Source organism: Limulus polyphemus, unplaced genomic scaffold, assembly GCF_000517525.1.
Source record: "Limulus polyphemus unplaced genomic scaffold, Limulus_polyphemus-2.1.2 Scaffold3843, whole genome shotgun sequence".
NCBI classification, from domain to species: domain Eukaryota; kingdom Metazoa; phylum Arthropoda; class Merostomata; order Xiphosura; family Limulidae; genus Limulus; species Limulus polyphemus.
Window position 1 is genome coordinate 51,881 of NW_013669453.1, and position 11,969 is coordinate 63,849.

The following is an 11,969-nucleotide window of genomic DNA, read 5'->3' on the forward strand; positions in this document are numbered from 1 at the left end:
AAGTGTATACAAACAAACCAGTAGTTTGTGGGTAGCATAAGTTACTGGTGTCAGAATTTACCAGACAACAGGATTTAAGGGAGATTTTGTGTGTGTGTAATGCTCCAATCACAAACACAAAATGGTTTTATTAAAGTTGGAAAAGACAGAGCAGGGGGAAATTAATTATAGTTTTTAAGGATTTAAAGAACAAACTGTGAAGAAACATAAATTGAAAAGTAATATTCTTAATAACTGCAAAATTGTTTATTTCTGTTTGTACAAATTAAATATTTTCTAAATGAATGCTTAAATCCCAACAAGAACAAAAATTATTTAGTAAGAAATAACTTATTGGCACAAGAAACTGGACAGTAGAAAGTTTTATCCAAAAACTTTTTTAATCTCATTTTGTTCAGGTAACATCGAATTCGTACATTACGTTCATTATGATTGTTTTTTTTTTTCAAATCTTGCTTCAGATTTTTTATTTAGTGTTTAAAATTTACTGCCACTTACAGTTTTTACACCTTAGGTTTAAAAACTTAAGAAGAATGACTACATTTTGGCCAAGAATATTAAAAATAAATTTGAACTTTTTTTTTTTTTAGATGCAAACATACCCAAACTGACATAAAACGTATTATACATACACTCAGGTGTTATAAACATGGAATAATGGTAACAATACATTTATATACTATCTCAAAAAGGAACATTTAGTTCTGGGCATATGTATTACAAACCAATATTTTATAAACACTAAAAGGAAATAATTCTGAAATCTCACTACTGGTGTCCATGTTTTTATTTAGAAGTCTAACAACTGTGTTACATTCACCACGCACAATTACAAATAAAAGTAGCCATTTTATTTTTATTGCCGTCATTAAATTCATAAAAATGTTCGTTACTTTTAACACTACCGGAACACAAAGGTTACCACCTGTGTTTTTATGAAACCTTGTTTAATTACCAATAAACATTGATATATTATAGAATAAACGACTGTTTTATTTCACCTGAATATTCTTTGACTTCTTTATAAGCCAAATTTGATTGAAACTGTTAAACCATATTTTGAAGAAAAACAAGAATATGGGATGGGTTGTGAAAGTAAGTTTAATTATGTTACAAATTTTACAACAGAGACTATCATCGTAAGTTTATTAAGAAAAGATCAGAATCAGTATAAAAATTCACATCGTTAAAGTTTTGAACTATTATTGGTACCCAAGTTTTGTAGTCGTTTCCAGTTCCTCGAGTACACTAGCTCTTTCAACGTCCCATAGTATAACTACAAGACTATGCTAAAATACAAAACTATTACTTTTATACATATTGAATAGTCTATGAATGAAACAACACATCTTTCAAAGAAATTTGTATCCACTATCCAGTATTATCCACAATTTCTCTGTTACTGTGCTACAAAAATAGTTTCAAACGAAAAGAATACAACAAAACTGGAAGTGTTCGAGATATTCTTTATCACAGAAATTATCCGTCATAGATTCAATCTTCATTATAGTTAAATAGAAACAAAAAGTATAGATAATTATTTGTTGGTTTTATGAATATGCTATATAACAATGAATTCTTTCAAACTTTAGGAACTGTTTAAAACCGAGTGCATATTTATGAACATATTTCACCGTACATGCTAGAGTTGACTAGAAAAAAATATCACAAATTTCAACACATATAAAGCTAATGCGTAGCTTAAGGATATCAAAATTTGTGTAATAATACACCTTGTCACCTTTTAATAAATTCGAAGTTTGACAAGTCCTCTGTTTCTTAATAAATGTAACCCACATCTAGCTACATACGTCATTAAATAAACATGCCCTTCACACAATAGTTTTACTAATACATAAATATCAAGAACAATACAGATCAAGACATAAATAAGGAACAATACAATTTGAAATAGAAAACAACGAGAAACTGGTTCAGTTAGTCTGATAATACACAGATTTAAAAAGAACAATTGACTTTTCCCACTAGATTACAGCTACTGGCGAGAATTATACTGCTTCAGCTAATAACGCATGGAAAAAATTACAAATTCTTATTGCACTAGATCTTAAAAGGTTAAGTTCTTTTTCCATGTTCTTCATGTAAAGAATTAGCAACAGACTATCATATCAGAACCTTTACAAACTTTACTTAATAACGGATAACAAGAACAAACATCAACAGTCGAGAAGAGTTGTTTCTGAACAACATGGAACCAATCAAGGTAAGAAATACCTCCCGTCATAGTCTGGGGATCTAGTTCTATAACACTACTGTCATACTTAAGCAAAAGTTACACTATTACACAGATTAAGTAAAAATATCAGTTGGTACCAGCATTGAGAACAAATATAGACTGGCTATTGACTAGTGAGTTTCACGGCTTTTTTTTTTTGTCAGTAGTTAACAGTGAACAAAATGTTCAAAATATAAAATCTGGTCCGGCCATTTCAATAGCCCATCGAAACTTCTCCCTTTGAGTTTTATTGTAGACCTTCTCAACAGACACATCCCATTTCTTGCACCTACAAAACAAATAAAGAAATAAAATAAAGTTCATGGTGGAATTAGATTTTAGGCTAATCTGACAATATACAATGATGAATAAAAATTTTTCTATACAACTATATAAAGTTTTTTCTAAAAAAATTGCACGTGTGACACTTGAAAATTTTCTGATGTATACAATTATTTTTAATCTTACAATCAAAATTATTTTGCACGTTGGATAGTCAACGTTTAAGAAGAGAAAAAAAAAGGTATGAGAAAAACATTACTTAAGAAATTTTAAAACTTAATAAAAAAAAATCTGAGATTTTATGTACGAAAGCCTTGTAACGTTTACTGATAATATACAAAATTTCGTGAAAGTACGCTTAATAATTTAAAAGTTATGACATGGAAACTATAACAAGCACAAGATGGTTACAAGGTTGGTCCCTGGGACTGAGCTGAGAGAGTTAATGGATACACAACCGTGCAACAGTAATCCTGGGATTTAAATAGTTCAATTAATGAATACACAACCATACAACAGTGATCCTAGGTTTTAAATAGTACAACTAATGAATACATACCATGCAACAGTGATCCTAGGTTTTAAATAGTACAACTAATGAATACATACCATGCAACAGTAATCCTAGGATCTAAATAGTTCAACTTAGAGGTGCCTAAAGCTATCTGTTTATTTTCTTCTTTGTCTGTAGCTTGCACGTCCAATTTTCTAAGTTGATCTTCTAATTGTGCCAATCTTTTTTTCTTGCGATCCAAGACTCTAATGACAAATACAATTAAATAAGTTTTTATTTTTGAAGGTCATAACCATGGGCTGCTCTGACTGCATTGAATATCAACACTTAGTTATCTTACACCAGTACCATTGTAAAGAAATTATAGAAAATAAATAAAATGTATTTTAAAAGGTTTTTCGTTGTACAAAACTTGAAGATAGCTTTGATATACGGAAACATCTGTTAGCTGAGTTCTTGCACAGATCTCATATTTTAATATAACGTTCATAAATGGAAACATCGGCTCATGTAGATCTTGAAAGTCAACTCTACTTGTTCAAAACTTGAAAATAGCGTTGATAATTGGACCAATTGTTGGTTGAGATGTTGCAAAAGAAATATCAGCTGAAGCATTTCACTAGACACTAATCATAGCAGAATCGTCTGGAAAATGATCTATAGGAAATAGTACAGCTTATAAAATGAGTCAGATCAGCATAAGCCGGTAAAGCAATCACTGATTGGCGTGTCCTTTAGCCAATCAGGAAATGTCACAGACCTAGTGAAGGATGTGTAGATTGTATAGGAATTCTTTTTGGTGGCAAAGGACAGGTTTGTGTGTTTTAATAAAGGTGGCTTCCAAAATAGAGAGATGAAAGGTCGACCGACCATTTGCAATAATTTCAAACATGCTATCCGTGTAGTTGTCAGCACAAGTCAGGTTCAGTAGTAAATGCTGGCCAATCGCTGATTCACATTTTGGTGGTAGAACTTTTGTTTTACAGGAGCAACATGGTAAATTATTTTCTTTCACACTCTTATTTGTTATGGATGTGGGTACATGTTGTTTAATTATTTCCTGCAATCTTTGTGAAGTGCGACCTACGTACCGACATTTGCAGTGGCACGAGAATTCATAAATAACCATACTTTTGCGTGGTAGATATTGCAACTTTGTGTGTTGCAGGCAACAACTTACGTGTGGAATAAGCACAGTAGGGGTTCACTGCAGGAAAACATTTAGTAATGGCCGTTTTCAATTGTTTTTCAAATTTCGTTGAAATGTTACCAATCAATGGTAGTTTTAGGTAAACAGAGCACTCGTTAGGACCAAATTTTGTGTCAGCTGAGAATAAAAACCTAATACAAAAATTCTGTTTATATTAATCTGAAATGTTTCTTACACTTTATCTTTAGCAGCATCGCTGGCTTTGTATGCTTTTTTGGCCTCCTTTAACTCCTTTTTAAACTCCTTAATCTGGCTTTGTTTTTCATCAATCTGAAACAACAAAATAACACGTAACACCATATTTAACTGGTAATTTCTACTGAACCAGGATTCTAATTCATTATAGAAAATATTTGTTATTATCATTACTGGTGTATTTAACCTTAGGTTATAAGTTTAACTCAACCAGATACCTTAACATGGTATGCTTAGTTAGATGATAATTATTCCTACAAGTTAAATTTTAACATATAACATGAAAATAAAAACCACACTGGGCTATCTAGTTATCAGATGATCCTTAACGATAACACACCGACGTACGCACAGATGACCCTTAACGATGATAACACACCGACGTACGCACAGATGACCCTTAACGATGATAACACACCGACGTAAACACAGATGACCCTTAACGATAATAACACACCGACGTAAACACAGATGACCCTTAACGATAATAACACACAGACGTAAACACAGATGACCCTTAACGATAATAACACACAGACGTAAACACAGATGATCCTTAAGGATAATAACACACCGACGTAAACACAGATGATCCTTAAGGATAATAACACACTGACGTAAACACAGATGATCCTTAACGGTAACACACTGACGTAAACACAGATGATCCTTAACGATAACACACTGACGTAAACACAGATGATCCTTAACGATAACATACTAATATAAACATTTCATATTTGAATTTTATTTTTATTAAACTGAGCACTGTTAAGGTTAGGGTAAATAGGAATATGCTAAAGGATCTTTAGTTTTGTATTTCTACAAAAATGGTTTCACACAAGAAGTAACAGTAAGAAATTTCATATGAGAAGTGCAAATCCAAGTAAATTTGATTTCAATGTAACATAAGTCAAGATTACTTTTACATGAAAAAAAAAGTATAATGATATGCAACTGTATTTTTATGTTAAAGTAATTTTCTAAATGACAGTTCATTAAACAGTGGCTACAAAATTTTTATAGTAACAAATGTGTTAACCTGCAATTAGTAACTGATTGGTTGGGAATATTAATAAATTACACACAAATAATCAATTATTCTCACAACACTAGGATAGTTGGGATAATCGAAAAAGAGTAATAACAGGTAACACTAATTTCTCAGAGTTGATTATTTTTTGTGAGCTGTGATGCTAAATTGATTAAGCCAAAAAAATTTGAATTAATATAAAATAATGAAAAATCACAGTATTTAGATTACTTGAATTTAATTGGAAACAGTAATAATCAGAAATTTATTTAACTTAGTTTATTATTTTTTTATGATAACTGAACTACAATTTAAACTATTCCATGCTAACAACGCACTTCATGTTCAAGACACCAACTTCACAGGACATGATAGGAAGCCAAGTAAGTATATGCATTGCATGGTACATGTAATAATATTTACAGCACAACTAACTCCCTGAGCAAGGGTGGGTCAAAATGCACATTATAACTTTTTTTTTTTTTTTTATTATAACAGAGTTACATTCAAAATGTAATTAAACAACTTTATTATCAATGTATGTAACCAAACTTGGCATAAAAGTTTAGTTTATGATATAAATTTTATTATTATGCAAGTTTAAATTTCTTAATTGCAAAAGAAAATATTGAAATAAATTCTCAATTTTCACTTCTCTGTATCACATGACACTTGTTTACTCCGAATTGTTCATTTTAGATTTACTTTCCACTTATACGTTAGATATTCCCAAGCTAAAATATAAATTCATAGCAGCTTCGCATCTTGATTTATGGAAACCAAAACCAGAAAGTAAAACCCATACATCATGCTCCTCCTAGGACATTTGCTATTTTGATTATTACTATCCAACAGAAAGAGAAAATTCGGATTTATTGAATAAAATGAGGCTAGTGGATATTAGGATAACCAGTTTTCAAGATTTTGGTACCCTTTTGTCTTCTTGACTAGGTATGCAACTTATTTAACCCAATTCTAGCTTGGTTGGTGTTCTAAATTGTAAATTTGAATTAAAAAATATTTTCTGAGACCACACTACTGTTGTAAGACTAACCATGGACCTGGGAATTTTTTCACAGTTTTTAATAGATTTCTAAAGATGTTATAATGTTAAAATTTGTTTGCTTGAAAGCTACATGTATTTTTGCATGAAATACAAGTAAGTACAACCCTAGGAAACTGGACAAAATTATCAAGTTTATAGTCTGATTACTAGTATAGGAAAAATAGAACAGTACGAAAGCAACAAAATGAAATGAATACAAACTATTCTGTTTAACAAAATTTTTCTCAGTATCTTATTCCACCTTGCTCACTCCGTGATTGTATAATCCTACATGTGAACAAACTGGACTCGAGTGAAAAATGTTTAGAAGGTCTTGGCAGCAAGTGTTTGTACAATGGATTTATCAGACATTGAACAACAGCAAGTTTTACTAAATCAGATACGATACCTTGCTTTTCAGGTTTTGCATGGACTTGTCAAAAGTTTTAGGAATTGCTCGTTGATGGTTACAAAGGATGGCTACGGCACGATTAGCCCTGTTATATGCTAGCATCTTTTCAGGAAGTGACATACTTTCTTAAAGAAAAAAAAAATTAATATTAGTTTGCAATAAAACTAATATTATACACTTAAAAATTACTTAATATTTCTTACAGCCAACTATTACATCAAGGGTGAAATTTTGCGGGAAGCACAATTTAAGGAAACAAATATTTTGAGCTATATTACACATTATTAGTTGTTCTGACTGGTTCAGCCATTAGTAATTCATACAAAGACATTTCTTTCTCACCTTTGGTAAGGAGCTCAAGCTGTTCTTGTAGTGTTCTTGAGGCATTAAAGGTTCTGAAAACTTTGGCTGTTAATCCTTCCATCAAATCATTGAGGTATTTGTTCAATACAGTTGTCTGAAAAAAATATCATTTTTTTTCTAAATTACTGTGTCCAAAGACAATCTTTGCAAAGACCTTTATACAACCCAGTGTCCAAAGACAATCTTTGCAAAGACCTTAATACAACCCAGTGTCCAAAGACAACATTTGCAAAGACCTTTATACAACCCAGTGTCCAAAGACAACATTTGCAAAGACCTTTATGCAACCCAGTGTCCAAAGACAACATTTGCAAAGACCTTTATACAACCCAGTGTCCAAAGACAACATTTGCAAAGACCTTTATACAACCCAGTGTCCAAAGACAACATTTGCAAAGACCTTTATGCAACCCAGTGTCCAAAGACAACATTTGCAAAGACCTTTATACAACCCAGTGTCCAAAGACAACATTTGCAAAGACCTTTATACAACCCAGTGTCCAAAGACAACATTTGCAAAGACCTTTATACAACCCAGTGTCCAAAGACAACATTTGCAAAGACCTTTATACAACCCAGTGTCCAAAGACAACATTTGCAAAGACCTTTATACAACCCAATGTCCAAAGACAACCTTTGCAAAGACCTTTATACAACTCAGTGTCCAAAGACCTTTATACAACTCAGTGAACAAAGACTGATGGTCAAAGTAAGTTGCAATTTCTTACAGACTAAAACTGTCACACACATATAGATAAAATTAGCCATTTCTCCCTCCCCCTACACTAAAGTGGTATAGTGACTATAAGCTGACAGGTTCCTACCCCCCTTTAATAATTCTAATAATACTAATAAAAAAGGAAAAGTCAATGAGATCCCCCAAAAGTAACTTTTGTTGCAGTATACACAAATCTATCTGTTCTTATACTCCCAACCCCCCCTCATCCAGATAAAAATAAATAAATGTTAGTGGCAAGAAGCTGGACAATTTCTTGGTAAATATATTCTTCATTTATCATAAACTACATATTTTCCTAACACCAAAAACTGTCTAGTCATACAAGCTATTATTAAAATGTTCTAAAGAACTTACACTCAGACGATCAAACAGGTCGTCACCAGGCTGTTTATTTTCCATGAAGAGTTTTAGGTTCTTAAATACACGCTTTTCTACAGCAACACTGTTGACATAACGAATGGAGTCCTTACCGAGGAAATCAAACTCTACCACAAATTCTTTACCGTCTCTCTCGTCGTGCAAGGTAATGTGTTCGACACGGAGCGAGCAGCAACCAACGGTGTCAGCACTTTCTCCCTCTTCTTTCTCGTTACCAGCTCGAAGGGCAAGCTGTACGGGAAAGACTACACTTTGAAATTACTTTCTTACACTGAATTCTGAACAAAGTTACTCGAGGGCAATTGTTAAAAGTATCTTACAACAAACGTAAAAACAAAAGCAGCTTAATAAATAACGGATAATTTCATATCAATCAGATTTTGTACTATTAATCCTGATGATGCCACAATAATGAAGTGTAGGTTGAAATAAAAGTTTTGTTTTTTTAAACTTTATTGTTAAAAAATCTAAATTCCTTCAGTATACACTACAAATTTTGAAAAAATTATTTACAAATGAGGACACTGAAACTTAAAGATAAAAAATATTTGAACTAACCTACCAAATGTAATAATTTAGATATTTTTAAAATAACAAAGTGACCAACCAAGAGTATGATAAAATATACCAATAACTAACATAGCTAAGCATTATGGTTTGCATGTGAAAAAAAAGTTTGTGATATTGAAGGTGGGGTAGCTTATAGTTTTTTTTTTTACCATTTTTTCAAGTTCCTTAATTTTTTCCAGGTTCCTGATAAGCATTAAATGAGTTCAATTCAAGGCTCATAATATCAATAGTTTAAAGCAACATTAACTAACTAATTAAATAAGAGAGAGATACGTATATAATCACAGGTTAGTTTTCACCTTGTCAATAAAGTAAAGCGCAACGGCTCTCTGTCTAACTCTCATTTCCTTTGACTTCCAATCTTCCATGTATCCATTCCTGATTCTGTCAACATGTTGATACAACTTGCGAGCTACTTCGTACTTCTGCCAATCCTTCTCACCCTATGGGATAAAACTAAATAAGTTTACACAAACCGTAACTGTAAACAAATATAGCGTAAAGAAAAACATCATTACCCAAATTATGATGTGTCGAACTGTAAATAATATTAACGAAAAATTACACGTCATCAACTTAATCCACTCTACCACTATTGTCCATCATGTCTAAGCCGGGCCTGAAAAGCCTTGGTATTGAGTGAAACATTTTGTCAGCATTGGATATAGCAGATATAGTGAGATACATTTTTTTTATACACCTTAACTGTACTTGGAAGTTCTTATTAATAACTATTATATGAAAAAACTTAACAAATGTTTCATTTAAAAATTGCTATGCTTGTTTTTGTTAAACCATAAATCACATTAAGTTATCATCACCACCTCCAAGAGAAACTATAAAGATATTGATTTGTAGTAGGAAACTTTACTGGAGGAACTGCATTCGAAACACAAATTCACACAAATACCAAAAACTTTCTCCCAGTATGGGCAAAGTAAATATTTTATAAAGGAATTTTATGCAGTAAATGTAATTAATTTAAACCATGCAGAAAAGTAAACTGAATTTTCTTAGGAATATAATTTTTTGTAAAAATTAACAACATTACAAAACAAAATTGAAGTATTTCAAAAAAAAAAAAATACATGCAATATTATTAAAAAAAAAAAAAAGAAGGAAAACTATGATGAAGAAGCATGTTAATACTGCTCAAATTAAAACATGTTCAGAGCTTTACATGAAATATATAATAATTTATGATATATATTCACAAAATATCATATAGAAAAATTCTTTAATAAACAAATACAATTTTTGACTTTTATCCTACTGCAGTGCAATGTTTACAGAAAGAATAAAGGTTTTTACCTTTAACTTTGAGCTAGGATTTAACATGATGTATTTTGTGGAGCCCAGAATGTTTTCTACCCAGCAGGCAAGCCAAGTAACAGTACTGTCGTATCTAACTTCTTTCCACTTGTGTCCCTCGGGAGGCTTAGGGACACATGCTTCACTATATAAAAGAAACATTCCCAATGATTTTTTTACCTGGATTAACGGTATTAAAAAGCAAGTGTCTTGAGCACAGTATATACAAACAAGTGCTTAAGTACAGAATAGTTGGTTCTGTTATGAAACTTTAGTTATTTTCAATGAAAAAAGTAATTTCTCTCATTTTTATGAACGATAGTTGCACACTTTCAAAAAACTCATAATTTCATATTCTCTTTATCTGTTCAATTCAAAACTACGAAGATTAAACCATTAAAATTGTGAAATTAATTAAACTATATCCAACTAGTGGTGAAACAAATGATAGACTAGGCTTTATATATAGATATATACATAAATCCTAGTGCGTGCATGCGTTTATACATGCACATTCACATTTTAATCATGCGTTTCTAGATACTACTTTTTATGAGACCAACCCATGATTATCATATCACTATAAAAAACAAAACTGTCAATTATAACCATTCATTAGATGTTTTGCTATATTCAGACCACACAACTTACTGTCCTATGTTTATATTTATATCCTCATAGATGTTTTGCTATACTCAGACCACACAACTTACTGTCCTATGTTTATAATTATATCCTCATAGATGTTTCATTATACTCAGACCACACAACTTACTGTCCTATGTTTATATCCTCATAGATGTTTCACTATACTCAGACCACACAACTTACTGTCCTATGTTTATATTATATCCTCATAGATGTTTCACTATACTCAGACCACACAACTTACTGTCCTATGTTTATAATTATATCCTTCTATAATATTTCTGTCGACACACTTCAAAGCGCTCTGTAAAGTTTTTATGATAAATAGAATGATGTGACTGCTCTGTTTTTGCAAAATAAAATTGTCTCCTTTAGGAAATAAAACAAAAGAATGAAGAAATTCAAAAGGAGTATGGGGTTTGCATTGTTGATGGACACAAACAGAAAATAGGAAACTTTAAAGTTGAACCTCCAGGACTCTTCCGTGGCCGTGGTGAGCACCCAAAAATGGGCATGTTGAAAAGACGTGTTCAACCTGAGGATATAATAATAAACATAGGAAAGTAAGTTGTGTGGTCTGAGTATAGTGAAACATCTATGACTTCAGAGAGAACATTTAATATTACATCTGATTTTGGAACTGGACCTATGGCATGTAACAAAATAATTATCAATCCTCAAGGGTAAATGATTTTATTGTGGTAAGTTAGTGGAATGGACTAAAATTTCACTTATTATAATCAATAAGTTTATGAATAAACTCAATAAAAAAAACAGAATGTATCTTGCATTTCTTTAACCCTATAAGCACGCAATTAAATTTTAGGTGAGTTCTTGAAAAGCATCAATTATCTAGTGACAAATAACATTTAACCCTTTTTAGTACTTTTTTTAATATCAAAATCCACAAGTTGAATTTTTGCTCGGTGACGCATGTACATGCGGTACCAAGGCAGGTTGCTCGGTGACGCATGTACATGCGGTACCAAGGCAGGTTGCTCGGTGACGCATGTACATGCGGTACCAAGGCAGG

General features: G+C 31.7%; 1 protein-coding gene across 1 annotated transcript in view; it reads right to left on the reverse strand.

Annotated features, from left to right (window-relative positions):
- Nucleotides 1-361: 361 nt before the first annotated feature.
- Nucleotides 362-11,969, reverse strand: part of LOC106470138 (DNA topoisomerase 1-like) — a 26,664-nt gene continuing 15,056 nt past the window's right edge. The window contains exons 10-18 of the mRNA XM_022398723.1: nucleotides 11,002-11,024; nucleotides 10,289-10,433; nucleotides 9,277-9,420; nucleotides 8,384-8,638; nucleotides 7,270-7,384; nucleotides 6,925-7,052; nucleotides 4,418-4,512; nucleotides 3,128-3,277; nucleotides 362-2,525 (exon numbers count right to left, since the gene is read on the reverse strand). Of these exons, the coding sequence (XP_022254431.1) occupies nucleotides 2,423-2,525; nucleotides 3,128-3,277; nucleotides 4,418-4,512; nucleotides 6,925-7,052; nucleotides 7,270-7,384; nucleotides 8,384-8,638; nucleotides 9,277-9,420; nucleotides 10,289-10,433; nucleotides 11,002-11,024 (1,158 nt within the window). The 3' untranslated portion in view covers nucleotides 362-2,422. The remainder of the gene's footprint in view (nucleotides 2,526-3,127; nucleotides 3,278-4,417; nucleotides 4,513-6,924; nucleotides 7,053-7,269; nucleotides 7,385-8,383; nucleotides 8,639-9,276; nucleotides 9,421-10,288; nucleotides 10,434-11,001; nucleotides 11,025-11,969) is intronic.